Here is a 21,260-nt window from a genome sequence, read left to right on the forward strand (position 1 = left end):
TGATTGGGCACAGAGCCTTTCATTCAATTCTCCCCAGGATGAAGCCCGCTAACTCAGAGAGGCCAGGCCCAGGACAGTTGTACCCTCAGAGTATCTCTCCCCTAGTACCCCTAGCTGGACTTCATCCTGGGGAGAATTGAATGAAAGGCTCTGTGCCCAATCAATCAGATGCAGTATCTTATCTTGTCATCTACAGTCAGTTTGATCTATGTTGCTGCCAGTGGCATGTTTTTAGAACAACTGCCATATCTCTGATGGTTTTGCAGACTGAGTATTGCAATGGTTTGTATATCTGCATTGAAAAGTCAAGAATGCCGATTGACACAGTCATGTCATTTTATGTGTGTTTGGCCTTAATTGAACGTCACTTTTTTTAAAGATCGTATGTAGAATTACAAAAAAAAATAACAAAAAAAACCCCTCCCCTTTGTGGTGACAGAACTAGCAAAAAGCTGATATATTTAAGCCAACATCTCTGTGAGCGATATTCAAAAATATCCGCTTAAAATGCCAGCCTCTTTCACATGTGTTATATAAATTCAAATAAAGAAATAAAAAAATGTTGTGTAAAAAGATTTTATTTCCTACATAAAGGCAAACATTACAGGCCATGATGATAAGTAAAAATGTTTGCTTGGCCATTTTCACACCTATTTTGGCAAATTCACTTGGCACTCAAAGGGTTAATAGATTTAACTAGATTTAAACAATTGCAGCCTTAACAGCACTAATGGTGCCCACAGACGCATCAATCCCGGCGTGCGTTCTGTGCTTAACTAGCACACATCGCATCGCATCGTATGCCTTGTGCATGCGTTGTGCATGCGATGCGATGTGATAAATAGCTAGTACAAAAAGTATGTGCAGCACATACTTTTTGTACTGTGCGATGAGGTGCCGCGGGAGCGCGCACCTCAAAGCACACATCGCACCGACGGGATCGGTGCGTGTATGGGCACCTTAAGGCCCATTCATCCGGCCGATTAAAAAGGCTGAAAATGAAAGAAATAAAATGAGGTTAGCGTGAGAATCGGCCGGTGCTGGTTTCTCTACCGCTGCTGGGACATTGAACCCTAAGTTTGCCATAGACTCCAGTGTAACAGTATATAAGCTGATTAAATATTGCTCATTTAGCATACTCCTATATAAGTAAATATAATATCAGAGCGGTTCACTCGCATTTCAATTGACAAATAAGTATGTGATTACTGATTACGGTGATCCAATATAACGCTAGCAATAGATTTTAATTATTGTGTAATCACGGCGTATCCACCAGTACTGACAGCCTGGCTTATATAACGGCACCGGCAGCATCATACAGTACTAATCCTTTGTCACAGGCACACTGACGGCCCTCTTCTATCTATCTATCTATCTATCTATCTATCTATCTATATATATATATATATATATATATATATATATATATACACACAGTATATCAGTGCAGTGACTGTGTAATTACTACACCAGCCTCATCCGAAACTCGGCTTCAGTTAAATGGACAAATAGAATGTGATATAAAACCTACATTATACATACGCACACTGACAATACATTTACTGTATATCAGCAGTGGTACAGGCGAAACCTCCGTTGGTCCCTACTGCCCCAGTGCCTATCCCATCGTTTAGGGATCAAGTTCTAGACTGTGCACTTGAATTATATACTTAGAATATTACATTACACTGGACAAAGCTATGGTGTATTATCTATATTTCATTACTGATATTAATCTGGTCATTGTCATGCATGCATTAGTAGTATTAAATAGATAGATAGATAGATAGATACAGTGTCTTACAATCAAGAGTAACCTGAGAATTGCAGCTTCACTACTAGTGGCACAGTAACAAGTGTTAAATGGCCATACCTATCAGACAAGCATGGATTGGCTCAAAAGCCTCCCATTGGCTGGAATGTTGTATTTGCCTTGAAGTTGGAGTTCTAGCTAGTCTTCCTTTTGCACCCTAAGCCCGTTCACTGAGACTCATCGAGGCACATATTGTTATTTATTGTTGATTTAGCCTCTACATCAGTGTTTTTCAACCACTGTGCCGTCTCACACTAGTGTGCCTTGAGCTGTTCTCCCCCAGTGTGCCCCCAGATCTAGAGATGCCCAAACTAGTTTACAGCCACCACCAGTTCAACTGTTATTTACTGGTCTCTTCTTTTCATGTAAAGGGCCAATGTATTTTATTTGTGTTACCTGTGGGGACCAGTGTGATTGTTTTGTATATGGGGGGGCAAAAGGTTTGTTTTTTTTCCTGTGGGGGCCAATGTGTTTTGCCCTATGGTGATCTTGCCTTGGCAATTTTAAAATCTTATTTAGTGTGCCGCAAGGTAAAAAGGTTGAAAATCACTGCTCTAGACCCGGGTGAGTAATTATATATGCACTGGAGGGAACAGCACGGCGGCCGTATCTCTCCCCCCCCCCCCCCCAGATCAGCGTGCCGGCCGTATTCCTCCCCACCCGTGAAGTGGGTGAGCGCCGGGGCGCCCCCCCTCCCCCCCGCCTGGGGCGCTCCGGCGCATTGCACCGGCACTGCGCTCAGCTATAATAGCATTTTATCTTTTCCTTGACCTTTGCTTGTTTTTCGGTTATTAGGTTCTTTTGGAAATAAGGTAACTGGAGGTCTATATAGGAACACATGGTAAGATGGGTGAAGGGGATTGTTGCGTTTGGTCACCAATGTTCTACATGTGTGTGCTCTTGTTTACAGCATGCAATGTCTTCACATAATAATGTTCTTTTTTGTTTGCAATGTTTTACGAGATGTTTTGCAATATTGAACATGGGGTTTGGTTAAACATGGATTGCTAAGGTGAGAATTCGCAAATTGAGCAATTATCGAATGATTTGTGCATGCGCAGCGTTTGCATCACGCATGCGTGGGTCCAAATAGTGTATAGAAATATCCATAGGCGTAGGTGTAGTGGAGCAGCAGCAGTTTGATTGGCCGTAAGCCAGCGTTTAGGGATTGAAAGTTTTCTGGGAGTGTTTGTGAAATCACAGGCGTGCCCGGGTGTTTTTTGGAGGGGGGAGGTCTCTGAACAGGGGCGCCAACAGGTCGGCCAGGCCCCGGAAAAATAGAGGGGACGTGGCCACCAGTCCCCCGAAAAAAAATAAACCAGTGGGAGAGAGAGAGAGAGAGAGGACAGGCTGCCGCAGCAGCTGTCTCTCTCCCTGTATCAGCACATGGCACTGAGCAGCGTGTGCTGAGCTGGGGAGAGAGGCTGTGCAGCGATGGCAGCCTGTAATCTCCCTCATCACTGCCCAGCTCCCTGCAATGGGGGAGGGGAGAAGTGGTAACTGGGCCCATCCAGCAGAACCGGGCTTGGGTAAAAAGTACCCTCCCCCCCTCAATGCCACCGTCTCTGGCATCAGAGATTTTTGCGATCCAAGCTGTATGGTTTATTAATGTTTTGCTTCATTCTTACAAATTACTTATTTATTTATTACCAGTTTCTTATATAGCGCACACATATTCCGCAGCGCTTTACACAGAGAATATTTGAACACTCACATCAGTCCCTGCTCAGTGGAGCTTACAATCTATATTCCCTACCACATGTACACGCACACTCATTCATTCTAGGGTTCATTTGTTGGGAGCCAACTAGCCTACCAGTATATTTTTGGACTGTGGCAGGAAACCGGAGTACCTGGAGGAAACCCATGCAAGTACAGGGAGAATATACAAACTCCGCACAGTTAGAGCCATGGTGGGGATAGAACCCATGACCTCAGTGCTGTGAGCTCTAGTAATGCTAACCATTACACCATCCAGACTTATATAATTGTTTCTATGGCCCTTATTCTGGTTGACTGGCTCGGGTGTGAATTTGCACCCTTGCGAGTCATCCAGAACCCACCCGCGAATGGTGGTACGCCCGCCCCCATTCGCATTCCAGGTTCGTTCCACGCACGTACGTCAGTACTCCCAGCATTTTCTTGGTAACGCCCATGAAACACTGGGTGTATGCATATGCTTATGCGCCTGGCCAGCACCCCACGCCCCTCTCCGCCCCCCGCGAATTTGCAGCCTTGCGAGTTCACCAAACCCCGCTTTGCGAATGGTTGGCTGGCACCACCCATTCCCAGGGCGACTTGCTCGCAGGGGCTTACGAATGGATGTTACACAGTAACATCAATTCGTAGCCTGGTGGGATCCACCCACATCATTCGATGAAACCATGTGCACTGCAGGTGGGGCAGATGTAACATGTGCAGAGGGAGTTAGATTTGGGTGAGTTATTTTGTTTCTGCGCAGGGTAAATACTGGCTGTTTTGTTTTTACACTGCAATATAGATCTCAGTTTGTAGAACAAACCCCACCCAAATCGAACTCTCTCTGCAGTGCAGCATGGTGTGAGCCAACCTGAATTAGGCCCTTAGTGTGTGTGATTTGCAGTTCTGTTTGGTTTATTCAGCAGTAATTCAAACAGAACAGAACTATTAAAGGGGGAGTATCAGGTTTTTTTCTAACTATAAAAAGCACGGTGACATCATTATCGGTGATCATTTTGTGAAACATAAATACACGTGTTACTACGTTTGCTATATTCTCTGGCAGAATCAGAAGAACGTCTCCCCCCAACAGTCACTAATGAGGCCGGGGTTATACAAGCCGGTAGAAAAGTTTGTGCAGGTGATGCGTGAGCTGATAGGAGACTAGAGGTAGCTGATACAGCATCTATTGTGCCCAGTCTACTGCTTGGTCTGCATATATATATATAATAGGATTTTAATACCTACCGGTAAATCCTTTTCACTGAATTCAGATGGGGTACTGAGGTCTTATAACCTTGGGGATAAGAGGGTATCCGACAGGAGACAGGCACATAACATTTTCTTCAACCAGGGTGTGCTGGCTCCTCCCCTCTACATCCCCTTACCAGCCAGTTAAGAAACTGTGCCCGAAGGAAGGATAACGTACTGTATGTGAGGTAGGAATTAGCATTAAGATAACGTGGTGAGATTTGCACCAGCACACCACAACAAACACAACAACTCTCTCAACTAAACATAGTTAACCCCGTCATTGTGTTACTTAGACATATATGATATTTAAGATATTTGTGGAGTAATTAGTCACCAAAACTCAGCTGCTCCTAAACAGGTCAACTGACCTATAACTTTACAGAATGCCAGAAATTGCAATCAGCAAGTAGGCAATAACAGGATTACAACCTGTGCAACAGAGCACCGCACTGAGGCGGGCGCTCAGTACCCCATCTGAATTCAGTGAAAAGGATTTACCGGTAGGTATTAAAATCCTATTTTCACTTTCATTCAGGATGGGGTACTGAGGTCTTATAACCTTGGGGAGGTCCCAAAGCTTCCAGAAAGGGCGGGAACGTGCGGAGCCTGTTGCAACACCGCCTGCCCAAACTGGGTATCATCACTGGCCACAGTGTCAAATTTATAAAATTTGACGAAAGTGTGTTGACCAGACCAGGTGGCAGCTCTACATAGCTGCAATGCTGGCACACCCCGAGCAGCCGCCCAGGATGCTCCTACGGCTCTAGTGGAGTGGGCTCTCACTGAAGCCGGCATAGTCAGATGTGCTGCCACATATGCTTGCTGTATAGTGGAACGAATCCATCTAGCAATCGATTGTTTCGATGCCGGGCAGCGTTTCTTTAGTGCGTCATACAACACAAAAAGACACTCCGTCTTACGGATCCTTGATGTTCTCTTAACGTAGATCTGCCGGATTCTAACCACATCAAGTGACTCAGGAATAACCTTATTCCCTGAACAAGAAGGAACCACAATCGGCTGGTTCATATGGAACGCCGAGACCACCTTAGGCAGGAACTGTTGTCTTGTCCGCAGTTCCGCCCTGTCTTGATGGAAAATCAAGAAAGAGCTCTTACAAGAGAGAGCACCAAGCTCAGAGACTCTTCTGGCCAAGGCCAGAGCCAGTAGCGTCACCGTCTTCCAGGTAAGGTATTTTAAGTCAATGGAGTCCACTGGTTCAAACCAGGCTGACTGGAGAAACTCCAGGACCACATCTAGGTCCCAAGGCGCCGTTGGCGCCACAAATGGAGGCTGTATTCTCAAGACTCCTTGCAGAAAGGTCTGGACTTCAGGATAGACCGCTAATTTTTTCTGAAAAAAGACAGAAAAGGGCCAATATTTGAACTTTTAGAGACCCCAGCCGGAGTCCCTTATCAAGGCCCACCTGCAAGAAATGCAGGAAACGGTCTAATTTAAAATCTGCTGGCGGAAAACTCATGTGCTCGTGACAGGACCTGCCCTGAGCCACCGCTCCTCAACCTAACAGACATGCATCCATTGTTAGGAAGATCCATCTTGAATCACAAATCTCCTTCCTGCAAGTAGGTTTGGAACATGTGGCCACCTCATGAGTGATTGTCGGGCCTGATGTGACAAGAATATGTTCTTGTGTATCTGGAGAAGCGACCCTAACCACCTGGACAGTAAATTTAGTTGGAACACTCTGGAGTGGAACCGACCAAACTGGATCGCCTTGAGAGTAACCACCATTTTTTCCAGAAGTTGGAAACACTGGTGTACTGAAATCTGAGGTTTTTCCAGAATCTCTGAGACCAGAGTCTGAATGGCCCACGCCTTCACCTGAGGCAGAAATTATTTATTCCATTATTTCTTGTTTCCAGGATTATTCCCAGGAAAGTAGGTGATTGTAGTGTCAGGTAGGACTTGGGGATGTTGAGAATCCCCCCATGGTCCGCCAGAATTTGTTTGGTCTGACAATATCCTGTACTAGGATCTGTTCTGACCTTGCATTGATAAGCAAGTCGTCCCGATAGGGAATGATGTTGGTTCCCAACCTCCTCAGCAGAGTCACCCTTTCTGCCATGACCCTCGTAATATACATGGGCAGTACAGCTCGTGTTATAGAGCAATCTCAGGAATGCCTGATGAGGCCCTCAATAGGGATGTGGAGATAGGCGTCCTTCGCATCCATTGATGCTAGGAACTGTCCCTCTTCTAGGCTTGCTATGACAGCCCTAGGGATTCCATTCTGAACTTGAACACCCTTAGAAGGGGTTCAGAGATTCCTATTTTCATAATGGGCCGTACAGAGCCACTCGGCTAGATACCACAACCAGGTTGGAGCAATAGTAGTGTATTTCAGCCAGAGGGATATCCAAAACCTCTCTTATAGTCATAATAAGAGGTTCCGGGTCACGGAGAAATGATTGAGATTCAGGAAGCTGTGCCCCATCATCGTCATTATCCTTATTATCGTCACTTGCCTGAGAATCAGCCTCTGAATCAGGCAACATGGCGGCCGCAGCCGCTTACGTGACATGCCCGTAGTGGGGGTAATATTATCCACCCGTGTAGACAGGACAGATAGATCCTGCTGCACTTGCTTGGTCTGCACAGTATTTGCAGCCAATTCAGCTGGTATTGTCGCAGCATGTTCATAATGCCTGCTGCCCACTCAGGCTCCTAGGAGTCTGATTGCGGGGTCCCACTGAGGTGGGGTGAAGCCCCTCGGATGGGGCGGACGCACATTGTTCACATTGCTCTGTGAAGTGGACCTAGGCATAAATTTAGAGCCGCAATGACCCAGGTTATTTTTCACACCATTGCTGGAGAATAAAAAGCTTTTTTTTTTTTTTTTTTTTTTTTTACAACACACAACCATCACAGTGAAATATATATCAGTGAGCGGTGTATAGAAGCTATATATGTGTGAGCTCTATCACTGGATGTGTGTAGCTTTAACAAGCCTTTGGGGGAGCGCTCAGAATACACTGAGGAGACCAGAATACCCTGTAGCCTTAAAAACCGGTGTAGGAGCTGGCTACAGTATATATGCACACACAGCTATGTGAAATACAAGGGTGCACTGTGTGACACCCAATGAGCGATTTAGCGCTAAAACCCTTGCTTTTTTGCCGCAAAATCCCTATTCTCACCCTCTCACTGCTGAGGGGTGTCTAGAGACCGTTAATGGCTCCCAGGGAGATGCAGGAAGCAGTGTTGGCGCGCACAGAGGCTCTGGTCCTGCTCCGCTGAAGCCCTGCCTATGGGCTTTTTCTAATATTTATACTGGCGCTGGCTGTCAGTATCGCCCTTGTAGTGGGACCTGCCCTGGTGGTCCAGGGACTATCACCTAGCATCCAGTTGAAAGATATTTTCTTTACAACGGTATCCGCTAAATAAGCCTGCTCAGGAAACAACGTGTTGTTTCCTCTGTGAAACAAAATATGGTTCACCCTCCTGCATTAATGGTGGAGGGAGATCCACGACCTCTCCTATAGACATAATGAGAGGTTCTGGGCCACGCAGGAAGACTGAGAATCCTGTAATGGCTCCTCGTCCCCACCATTGTCCTGTGAATATGTATAGACTCCGCAACATGGCGGCCTTTGCGCACTTGCGTGATTTGCCCAGGGTGGAGGTAATGTTATCCACCCATGCTGACAGGACTGATAAATCCTGCAGCACGTGCTTAGCTTTCACAGTGTTTGCAGCCAGCTGTGAGGACACAGATTGCAACATTGTTTTAATACCAGAGGCCCAGGCAGTCTCTGACTGCAGTGTCCCATTAACCTGATGTGGTCGCTCAGGGTAGCACACCACGCATGCTGAGATGTGGGAACATGCTTTGCTCACAAGTAATTTGTGGAGTGGTTCAGGTACAAACGTTGTCACAGGTTACTCAGAGGTTATCTTTCTCCCTATGCTGGAGACTGTAACCTTCCCACAAACACACAGAATACACAGTGAAATACAGATATAAATCAGTGTGAAGTGCATAGAAACTATGTGTGAGCTTCTAACACTGTGTGTGTATAGCTTTAACAAGCATGTGGGGGAGTATTCAGAGACCCTGAGGGGACCAGTTCTTAACCTTAACTCCCTGAGGAGTTGGTTTACAAGCACATATACCTTCAAGTAATATGCATACAGTATTATAATACACAATAAACTGTTATTAAGCGCTGAAATCACTTTGCTGTTTTGCTGCAGTGTGCAGCATGGAGAAGCAGGTAGTGAAACACTCTGCTGTCCTGTAGATAACTCCCTTCACTACCTCATGGCTGAGGAGTGTTCATTTGACAGTAATTGCGCAGCAGGGAGAATCAGGGAGCAGTGAAACACTTTGCTGTTCTGCAGATAACTCCCTTCACTACCTCATTGCCTGAGGAGTGTTCATTATACAGTAATGGCGCAGCAGGGAGAAGCAGGAGGCAGTGTTGGCGCCCACAGAGCTATCTGGTCCCGCTCTGAGCAAAGCCCCGCCCCTTGTAATGGCGCCAGGGCTATACTAATATTTATACTGGCGCCTGGGAACCTTTCATAAGGGTTTACCCACATAGCGGTATATGCCCTGGTGGTCCAGTGGCAATGCCTGGCATCCAGTGTGTCGGCGTGGCTGCAGTGTAAAACATCTGCGCGCGATCCCTGTGCAGGGCCACCGCGCTGCCATCGCCATTATGCCGCACATAAAAACCGGCGTACCCCACTGAGGGGACCCGGTTATTACTCACCACCGACGTTTTCAGGCTGAGCCAGGGGTGTGCGGCAGCTGGGGGTGTGCTCGCTGCAGCGCAATGCCCGCGGTAACAGCACCCTCTCAGGTCGGTGGACCTGCAGCAGGGATCAGCTCGGTTCCTTGAAAGGCCTGCAGCAGTCCCTTCCCCCGGCTTCCCTCGTCGCAGGGAAGCTGTTAAGCCCAAACAGCAACCCGAAAATAACAAACTAAAAGAAATTGAAGAAAAACTCTCTGGAGCTCCAGGAGTGTGCATCCTCTCCTGAGGGCACATTTTCTAAAACTGGCTGGTAAGGGGATGTAGAGGGGAGGAGCCAGCACACCCTGGTTGAAGAAAATGTTATGTGCCTGTCTCCTGTCGGATACCCTCTTATCCCCAAGGTTATAAGACCTCAGTACCCCATCCTGAATGAAAGTGAAATATATATTGTATATATTGTAATTATATAAGAGCCGATTCAGAAGTGTACGTGGCCGACTGTTCGCAATTATGCAAAAGCCACAGGAGGCGTTTTACTGAAGAGATGCACACTGTCGGCTTCTTTGATTGCTACCTGTGTTAACTGTGTATATATCCGACACCGTGCGATCTGATGCATGCTCCCGCGGGCATCGCATCGCACAGTACAAAAAGTATGTGCTGCACTGTATGTGCTGCACTTTTTGTACTGCCCGCGGATCACATTGCATGCAAATCGCATGCTTGCGATCCGATGCGATTTAGTACAAAACGCACGGGTGCTGTCGCACTGTGTATGGGCACCTTTAGGTTACTCAGTTACCCAGAACGTCCCGTGAAATCACCCCGCCAGAGCCAATGACACTGTGTGCAAGGATAGAGCTGCTGGCTTGGCCACACCCAGATAATGAGGCTGACACGCCCCTGTTTTCTGAAGCAAAACCATGCCTTGTAAGTTAATTCCCCTTTAAAAAAACGTTTGATTTCGGCGGACATTTCGCACTGCCGCTGAACTCGGGCAGCATTAAATCTCGCCCCTGGTATGGGTCATTGGGCAACATGGCTCAACCACTGAAGGTCGACATGGTTAAGACAACACTTGAAATAGGTTGACATGCTAAAGGTCAACATGGTTGGAAGGTAGACAGTGTCTAAGTCAACAGTCAAAAGGTCGACATGGGGTTTTCACTTTTTTTGTCACGTCGCATAGAGAGCTACCCTCGGAACACTATTCTAGTCTCCCTCCACCTCCTATTGGATGGTAGGGCATGAAATACCACATGTCGGCTCAGTTTTTTTCTTTAACCCATGTCGACATTTTCACTGTCACTGTCGACCTAATGCTTGTGTCGGCCTTCCAACCATGTTGACCGTAAGCGTGCCAACCTTTTTCAGGTGTCGATGTAACCCATGTCGACCTCCACTGGTTGACCCAATGTATGTCCACCTTTACTGTGTTGTCCTAACCGCCGTATACCAACACACCTACGGTGATCTTTGTTACACTGTATCAGTGGTAGGTGACAGATTGCATGAAGAAACATGAAAGTGACAGGATGTAGAGGAGAAAGTGGAATAACATGTTACATCCCTGTGGTTATACCGCTGGTCATTTCACCCAGATATCAGCATGTCCATCAGTGCACAGATACATTTTGAAAAAAAGTGATACTTCCCCTTTAATATGCCACATTTCTGCCTCATAGGACACGGGTCGGCTGCCTACCTTGGCTGAAGCTTCTCGTTCCAGTTTAAGGGGGCTCTGAAGGTGAAAAGATTATACACACATCAGCATGGACCGTATAACATGTGTATATATGAATGTATCAGATTAGATTTAATTGCATCCTTAGTTTTTAACAAAGGCGGAACATGAAAATGCGGAACACTATTCTGACAGTAGGTATATACTTTGGTGTCTGCGTTAATAGCCTGTTCTCACACCCAAATCAGCACAAGAATAGTGACATAATGTAGCGCAGGAATGGGGAACCTTCGGCCCTCCAGCTGTTGTTGAACTACACATCCCAGCATGCCCTGCTACAGTTTTGCTATTTGGCCATGCTAAATCTGTTGCAGGACATGATGGGTAGTTTAGTTCTGGAGCACCAAAAGGTTCCCCATCCCCGATTTAAATACACACCTGGTAGCATGACAGGCCGATGTTTGTAGTAGAACAGTAGCACAACGTATTGGTAACATGAAGGAACATTTAGAGAGATTCACTAAGCAGCTAAGCAGTTGCAGGTCAGAGACATTGGGGGTTTTTATACTAAGATGGGATGTTGTCCATAGTAACCAAATCAGAATCAATGGGGTTTATTTACTAAGATGGGAGGTCCATTTCAGAATGGATGTTGCTATGGGCAAATACATTTTATTGACCTCTCTATTACAAAGACCATTATTTTATTGAGGTTCACGATTCCGAGGGATCGCATCGCCCAGTGTGTATCGCACGCTCTCATGATTCGTTCATCGCACATTCAGGTTGGTCATGCTTGCAGCTCAATCTGATGATATCGCCAACGGCAACACCTGGATGTGGCCACTGATGATAAATATGTAGATCATTGGTAAGATTTCTAAGGATTTCTAAGGAGTTCTAAGTGAAATTGTTGATGACATCTCCGTTATTTGAGCATCGTCTAATGTATCTCACCAGTATTTATATATCACTGGCAGAACAGAAACACTGCACGTGAGATGGGGCGACCCGGGAATAACTTGGTTTGAAGGTGCAGCGGAAACAGGCTCTGTCCCATGTCTGACCCGGGTTGGAACTGTGTTCCAAAGCACAGGTTGGACACGGGATGTACTGTAGGTGCACAAGTGGTAGTAGTGTGTTTCGAGGTCTGAATCTGAGAAGCACTGCACAAAGTGATCATAGATGGCCCATCCTGGAAGAGCAGCCATAAGTGGATCATGATGATTGAGCACTCAGGAAGGAGAGCGTGATTAACAATTCATAACAAGTCAACTGCTACAAGAGAATCATTACTATACGTGCAGTGCTTGTATTGGGGCAGATGTATACATTTCTGTCTCCTTACCTCCCTTGCTGTACTAAATACTGGGTCCCATTCACGCATTATGGAGAGCCGACACATCGGCCCAGGAGTAGTACCAACTGGACCCGGGGAAGCAGTGTAAAAGGGGTATAGGTGTGTGGGATTGATGTGGGCATTAATAGCACCGCTGCTTGTGTCTTTGTACATAGCAGCTGTGGGAAAATATGCAAAACCAAAAGGAGATGTTCTGTGTAAAAAGAGGGCTCAGCACTGGGTTCTCTAATCCGCTGCTGCGTCTGGGAACACCATCGGATTAACTGCATGAACATCGCCGGACTATTGTGCATTTTCAGCAGTCAGGGTGTTTGGAATATTGTGCATCTGCTCAGTATGTCTGGCAAAGGCAGTGAAACTGCACCCGATGATGCAGCCTCTAGCTTTGGCATGCACAGAAATAGGGGCTGATATGTCCCTCCCAGGTGGTCCCCAAAACCCCAGCAGCATGTCTATAATAATGCAGCGATCTGGGCAGTGCAAGAGACAACATCGGAGGACCATCAAATTATTGTCACATCTGAATCGGCCTCTGGTTTTGGGAAACACTGAGCTAGACAAGTGCTCTGAAGGGAAACCAGGAGCAGACTGTAATACACAATACAATGAGTGTAGTCTCTATGGTTTTAGTAGGGCACATTTATCACAGTATAGATGTGTCCTCATACACCTATCCTTCAGCATGATGTCACATAATACTTAGACGCTCCACCATGGTAATTCCCGGACTTTCAATATTTTTCGCAGAATTTTGCATTTTATTTGGATTCGCAAACTACCAACCAATGAGCTCCTGACCTTTTTCAAAGGCAGCCTGTAACAGGGCAGTTAGTAGCTGATCGGCTGGTACTTTGGGGGTAGGTTTATAAAAAGGGATATGGGAGAAGTGAGCCAGAGGAGGAGTCGCCCATGGCAAACAATCAGCACTGATTAGTAACTTCTAACATTTGCATAATATAAAAATATACAGAGCAGCTGATTGGTTGCCATGGGCCACTTCTACTCTGGCAAAGGAACTGGTATAAAGTTGAAGATTAAGTTTGTGTGTTGCCGATGCGAATAAGACACATATTTTGTGAAAAAAAGTCTCTAGCAGGATGCACGGGTTGGCTAAGATTCAAAGTCCATGGCATTCTGGGCTTATTTGGCAAGATTTAAGGATAGGTGCACTGTATTTATAGCATACTTGCCTACCCTCCCGGAATGGCCAGGAGGCTCCAAAAAATCGAGCTTGCTTCCCGTAGGTGCGCTCGCTCCTACCAGTGCGGATGGGGGGCAGCAGCGGGTAGTCACTGGGTAGTCCCTGGATGTCAGCTGCCCTCCATGTTCCCCTCCAGAACACATGCAAAGCTAAGACACCTGAGAGTGTCTTAGTTTTGCGTGTACCTTTCACATCATTCGATGGTCGGCGACCATCGAATGATATGGGTTTGGCCCCGTAGGCTGCGAATGGATGTTTATGTGGCCGAATTGGCCCTGCGAAGGGGGGCGGCGGCAGCATGTGCAAGCAGTGGGTGGGCTAAAAATTACATGCAGCGGTGCAAACTTCGCAGCGCTGCATGTCAATGAGAATGACCTCCAATGTTTCAGCATCTAGACAGAGCAATTGCTGATACTAATAGCCTGTATTGTCATCACAGCGACTTTCAATGTAAAGAATCACAGAACAACTTATATATTACCGATAAATGCTGATATATCTGCATTCACAGCACAGGAGAACATAATTGCAGAACCTTGGTAGTTTTACAAAGGAGTGCGTCTGTTGATTCTATAAGCCAATCCTTAGTGAATCTCTCCTATTTTGTACGTATGAGGTCACAATGGAAGTCTCACTGAACACCCGCACAGACATCACTTTTAATGACAGTAATATGTTTGACATGCTTCAGCAGCAGACTGCCCAGGAATGGAAAGGACGTGACAAGCGAACATGCGCCAACACTCAGCGACGGTGATGTAGATCCAAGGCCAGGAGTGGGGTCCAAAAGAGATGACCATAGTAAAATCATATTCAAAGACAACCCACAATGCCTTGTTATCACGGATTTAAAACAATGCATTGCATGTCGGAAATAGGATGCTGTTCCTTTAATGGTGTGCGGTACAGGTGAATAAAACCATCTATTCTTACTTGTGTTATATATTACCAATTCAGCATGAACTTATTTTTGTACATTCAAATTAAAGTGTCCCTTACCTTCATAGGTGCAAGCTGTATGGGTGTTATACAAGAGGGATCCACCATAGGCTTGGGACGATTGGCTGTGTCTGCCAGCAAACTTTGCCATTGTTGCGGAAGGCCTATGAACTTTTGTTCTTTGTGATCGAATCCAGTGTGAACCCTGTGTTCAAAGTTTGAAGGCCCTGATATTTCAATCTTTTTCTTCTTCTTCCCAAACATTTTGGGCAATCCAGTTAAACCTAAAGAAACAAAATGATATATTTTTTATTATTTATTTACTGCTGGGAGCAATAAAAAGGAGCATGTCGGCCATCTTGACAGGAAGCACTTGGGCATGCTGGAATAGAAAGGTTCCTCTGTAAAAACAACTAAAAGAGCCCAAAATGATTACTGACGATCACTTTTTAACCACCAAGTACAGATAACTCATACTGGTGACATTTAGTTCAAGAGCTTATGCTCTTGGAAGGCTTCCTTTGTCCCATAATTGATCCCACACAAAAAACTATGACTTGACTCAAGCGTAGATACTGTAAACCCAAACAATGCCCCATATAAATGTAGTGGAATAAAACCCAGAACAACCAGACACATGAATTTGTTAAGAACACAATGGCCAAATATTAAACTTATATTTTGCGGGCGTATCGCTAAAGTGTGAGCTACACAACAAAACGCTCACACATTACCGGCTGCCCCCCTGGCTGTGAAGTCAGTCGCAGGCTGGTCATGTTCCGGGTCGCAGCGGCTGCATGTGACGTCATGCTCCCTATTGTACTGGAATGGTAGGAAGGCTCCTGAATCCCAGATGGTGCTCCCAGTTGCCTGGAACAGTATTCAAGTTTCCTGAAGCTACACAGCGCCCCTCCAATGCCACCCACTTCCCGAGTAAAGTAAGTGATCGGGGTGGGCGAGGATACAATATGCAATTCATTGTTAACGTCATTATCTTGCGTATCGTTAATGAAGCAGGCTTATTCGCAACCCCCCCCCATTGTCTGAATATGCAGTCAAATTTGCCTATATCGTCAAAAACTGCATGTTCAGCCGGGGGGCCGGGTGACATCACTCAGCGATATCGTTAATGATAATGTTCAGTGTGTATGCGCTAGATCTATCATACGGGAGCACTACCGGTATTGGTAACAAAATTGATGGTGGAGTTTTTCGCTTAGAATGTACCCAGCCTTACACCCCTTCATCCCCAAGTTGGCATGCTACTGAGTGGCACGGGCATCTGTGTCGCCTGTAGTCAGATACGCTTGGCTCCAGAAAACGCGCAGTTCAAAAACCCACAAGATAACAGAGATAAATGCTAAAGCACTGCAAGCAAGACCAACTGTTTTCCAAATTTAGATTTTAAACACGGTCATCCAAACTTCAAGTCCATTGGTATAAACCTTCATATTACAGGACGTGTGTGAGATTTGGGCCCTTATTCTAGTTCACTCGCAAAGGCAAATTCCTTCTCAAATGGGTCAAACCATGTGCACTGCAGGTGGGGCAGATGTAACATGTGCAGAGAGAGTTAGATATGGGTGAGTTATTTTGTTTCTCATTGGGAAAAAGAAACATGAGTAGGGATGGCCATCGTTGCCTTTGCCATCGATGGTTGCCATCGATGGCAAAAGTGCAACTGGCCATTGATAGTGTATAACTATTCAATGGAGGACCATCGATGTTTTTGCATATCGATGGTCATTCATTTTTTTGTGATTGAGTGGCCCGTGGCCCAATCAAAATGTGGGGGCGGGGCTTCGTGGGTGTCGGGAGCGGAGCTATGCTCCGTGTCCCGGCACTTTAGGGAAACAGCAAAAACGAAACTATTAGTTTAAGCTTTACATCGATGGCGGGAAACCATCTGGTTCTCCCCCATCGATGGCAAAACTATTCGACATCGGCCATAAACCATTGATGATTTCTAATCATCGATGGTCGATGGCCATCCCTAAACATGAGTTCAGCCAAGTAAATGTCACAATACCCGTTATTTTTTAAGTCAGAGGGGCCTGACTCAGAGGGGCCGCAGTTGCATGTTCTCCCCCATCGATAGCAAAACTATTTGACATCAGCCATAAAGCATCAACGATTTTAAATCATCGATGGCCATCCCTATGCTGTTGCTGCTGCGGAATTCCGGAGAGTAAGTATTACCAGTAACAATACGCCACTGCCTCTAAATCAGGCCTGTTCAACTCTAAATCTTCTGCTTCTTCATTCAGTGACCGTCCATCTACATTTTCATCCATTAAATTCCCACTTGAGAGCAGAAGGAGCCTGACATACTTTTAGTTTACAAGACAATTTAACAAATTCATTGGTTCTGCATAATTTACGATGCCTTCCCCACTGCCGTTCCCATAATCTGGTAAGAGGGGAGATGAAACAAACATCTGCTTCAAGCATTTCTGATAAATTTTAACAAATGGAATAAAAATTAGGTCTCGTGTGCATAAGGCCAGGATCACAGGATCATCATCAAACATGGCACAAGCGGTTACACAATTCTTACTAAGCCACTACCGGAGTGGAGGAGGAACGTGACTTTTATATCTAGGGCGTTAGAAAAAAGGACAATGTATAATTCAAACGTAAAATAAATTAAATGGGTTAGGAATTAACTCTGCTCCTGGACATCCCTGGTAATGTATGATTGCCACCACCTGTGGTGAAACACCTTTACCTAGCTCCCCACAGGGGATGGCAATCATACATTACCAGGGAAGTCCAGAAACAGAGCATTTTCTGCTGCATGGAGAGGGTCAGATAGGCAAGTATGGGTTAGACTCCAGCACAGTACAAAATTCATAGAGGGGTGGCAGTAGGTTTGGCTCCCCTTTTTGAATATTGGACTGTGCTGCAGCCCCACCTCTGCAACTGCCACTGGTAAGTAAGTCCAGAAACAGAGTATTTTGTACCTAATGGAATGGGCCATGTTGGAGGGTATGCGATAGAGTGACCAACTCGTCCCTTTAATCCGGGACACATATTAATTACACAGGTTCTGTGGCTGGCTTTCACCTGGTTTTAAACTGCCACACCTCAAGACTCCATTTCACCTGGTTTTAAACTGCCACAGAACCTGTGTAATTAATATGTGTCTCGGATGCGACCATCAGGGGCAGATCTGAATCGGTGTGAATCGGCCCTTAAATGTGTAGTTTGGCAAAGAAGCGACATACAGGTTCTGTAAGATCTAGTGTTCACCTGGTTTTAAACTGCCACAGAACCTGTGTATTTAATATGTGTCCCGGATTAAAGGGATGAGTTGGTCACCCTAGTAAGATCCCACAGTGGATTAACATTCTATGAATTCAGAGGGTGAAGATGGAGTATTCCTTGGAACATTCATCACTCCTCGGCTATTTCTACTCTACAAATAGACTTTTACATAGACTTCATACTATCCCTGTAAGCCAGGACACTTATGAATTACACAAGTTCTGTGGCTGATTAAAGCCAGGTGAAATGCAGGATTGTTGATACAATAAGATGATTTTCTGAGCATCTAATGTTTAAAAATTGAAACATTTTTAAACTGCCCTGTTCTATTCTTACCTACGTGAGTGAAAATTTTGACAGTGAAAAAAATGAATGGAAAATATATTTGACTACCGGTAATTAAAATTTTGCAAATGTTAACATGAGAGATAAGAAAATAAATGTACTTTAGTTGAGACCTGTGTGTTTTGTTTTCACTTTTGACAACATTGCAACTTTGGGGGTAATTCAGACTTCGCTGCCTAGAGAGCAGGTATACGCTGCTCTCTGCGAATCTCTCTGCGAGTGTACGCTTACACATCCGCTCGCAGGCGCCCGCACAGAGGAAAAATCATTCCCTGCGCTCTCACCATCAAATGATTTTTCCTTTGTTCATTGTGAAAATTAAGCCAGGACTTTTCAGATGGGCGCTTTCCGACGAATTTGGGGCGGGCGCTGACGTCATGTGACATAATCCGCCTGCCCCAAACAGGCAGGGTAATGCCTGTGTTTGCTAGGGTCCGCCCAGCATTTTTATGAGTGCGCCCACCATTTTTGTGGGCACGTCCATGAAATGCTGCATGGACCCCGGCGAACGCCCCCCGCTGTGGGGGATTGCACATGCGCAGACCCCCACAATCGGGAACGAACAGGTTTGAAATGGCCCCTTTGTGGGGAGATGTAAGAAGGGTTACCTGCCAGTCTGTGTACATACAGATGGAGCCCCTCTCGTGCTTGCCCGGCTCTCGCCAGAACGTCCCCGCTGGTGGGCGCCGGCGGAGAGTGACTCCATCAGACTGAAACGCGCGTGCGTCTCACGTGCATGCGCGTCCCAGTCTCTCGGCGGCTGGGAGGTGGGACCCTGCCCATCTCCGTTTCAGGGGGGGGGGGGGTGTTTCAGGGCGGTGGTGGAAACCGGCGATGGTGGCAGGGGAAGCGGTGGACATCGGCGGGGAGCTCCATCGCATCGGGGCGCGAGCGTCTCATGCGCGCACACCCACTGTTGATGGCTGGAATCACCAGCCCCTGTAAGGAAGAGAGGCGATACATCTGTACCTGCTGTGGCTTCTGAGGGGTCTGAGCTGCGCACAAGCTTGTGACGGGGGCTGGCAAGGGGGTAAGACACAGTGCATTAGCACTAGGCTGTGCTGGGAGTCTTGTACAGATCAGTGGAGGGGGAGTTTTTTCTTCTGCACTCTGGCAAGCGAGATGTTAATGCAACCCTGCATTATTGATTCCTGCAGGAAGAGCCATGGTAAGTTCCACTGCGCTACATCTCCCATTTATTTTTTATGAATTTAGTCTAATGTTTTAATCTTTATGTTTAAGTTGAAGAGCAGGGGGCTTATGTAATAGGGTCTGAGTTTGCCAGAGAAGCAGGTTGCTGGCCAATCTCGGGTGTTTATTAAAGTGGAAACCATTTACAAGGCAAAACCAGGGTGGTGATGTCCGCTTTAAAAAACTCTGGACCCCGCTGCACACCGCCTGGACCCCGCTGCCTCCCTTACACCAGAAAATGCAGGGCCAAGGGTGGTGTAAAAGGGGCCAACCCGGGAATGTCCATGCTGGATCCAGGGACCATTTTCCAGGGTAAGTCCCTGCATTTTATGGTGTGAAAGAGTTATAGGTGACATTACTCAAAAAATTTGCTCTTTTTTCTAGTGTTTAAAAAACTGCCCGGATGGCGCCTTCGGGCAATAGTGTTTTACTTATAATGACAAAGGGTGCCGACACATTTTCATATACCCTATATATTTGTATTACTTTATGTATATTCCAGTTATTGCTTGATTTTACATGCCATAAAGATGGAGCGCCTCTCTCTTTTATGGCCGGGGATCGCCAGCATGTCTCCGCTGCCGATCGCCGGTGCAGAGGCGCTCCATCTGACTGGGATGCGCGTCCCAGTTTCAGGACGGCGCCGCTGCGGGTCCCTGCCCGTTTCCACTTGAGTTCCATAGCGCGCCTGTTCTTATACTAGGCACTGTGCACTGCTCTAGGGGGGTTATTCTGGTTGATTCCCAAGGCTGCAAATTCGCAGCCTTGGGAGTCCACCAAACCCCGCCCGCCCCCTCGCAGCGTGTGTGAATGGATGTTTAACATTGAAAGATGTGGAAGGTGCACACGTATAAAAAAGTGAACCCCCCCCCCACCCGTGTCATGGGCGTTCCCATATGATGAGGCTGCCCGGCGCCCCTCGCAGCGGCCCGTCCATGTTGGGTGCGTGCACTCGGCGAACAGAATGTGCAGAAATGCGCATTAGCACTAATAAAATATCGGTCCGTGTGAGAACGCAGACTGGCTGCGAACGGACCTGAATAAGGTCTGTTCCTATACTAGGCACTGCTCTAGGTCTGTTCCTATACTAGGCACTGTGCACTGCTCTAGGTCTGTTCCTATACTAGGCACTGCGCACTGCTCTAGGTCTGTTCCTATACTAGGCACTGCGCACTGCTCTAGGTCTGTTCCTATACTAGGCACTGCTCTAGGTCTGTTCCTATACTAGGCACTGCGCACTGCTCTAGGTCTATTCCTATACTAGGCACTGCGCACTGCTCTAGGTCTGTTCCTATACTAGGCACTGCGCACTGCTCTAGCTCTGTTCCTATACTAGGCACTGCTCTAGGTCTGTTCCTATACTAGGCACTGCGCACTGCTCTAGGTCTGTTCCTATACTAGGCACTGTGCACTGCTCTAGGTCTGTTCCTATACTAGGCACTGCGCACTGCTCTAGGTCTGTTCCTATACTAGGCACTGTGCACTGCTCTAGGTCTGTTCCTATACTAGGCACTGCGCACTGCTCTAGGTCTGTTCCTATACTAGGCACTGCGCACTGCTCTAGGTCTGTTCCTATACTAGGCACTGCGCACTGCTCTAGGTCTGTTCCTATACTAGGCACTGCGCACTGCTCTAGGTCTGTTCCTATACTAGGCACTGCGCACTGCTCTAGGTCTGTTCCTATACTAGGCACTGCGCACTGCTCTAGCTCTGTTCCTATACTAGGCACTGCGCACTGCTCTAGGTCTGTTCCTATACTAGGCACTGCGCACTGCTCTAGGTCTGTT

General features: G+C 46.6%; 1 protein-coding gene across 2 annotated transcripts in view; it reads right to left on the reverse strand.

The window, feature by feature from the left end:
• PAK5 (p21 (RAC1) activated kinase 5) overlaps positions 1-21,260 on the reverse strand; it is a 129,687-nt gene that overhangs the window by 77,342 nt on the left and 31,085 nt on the right. Inside the window, exons 2-3 of one of the 2 annotated variants that reach the window (XM_083175644.1) lie at positions 14,731-14,954; positions 11,192-11,227 (exon numbers count right to left, since the gene is read on the reverse strand). In XM_083175644.1, coding sequence (XP_083031770.1) covers positions 11,192-11,227; positions 14,731-14,954 — 260 coding nt within the window. The remainder of the gene's footprint in view (positions 1-11,191; positions 11,228-14,730; positions 14,955-21,260) is intronic. The other variant, XM_083175645.1, reaches the window with a different exon arrangement.

The sequence above is a fragment of the Crinia signifera genome, chromosome 3 (assembly GCF_055691185.1).
Source record: "Crinia signifera chromosome 3, ASM5569118v1, whole genome shotgun sequence".
In the NCBI taxonomy this organism is placed as follows: domain Eukaryota; kingdom Metazoa; phylum Chordata; class Amphibia; order Anura; family Myobatrachidae; genus Crinia; species Crinia signifera.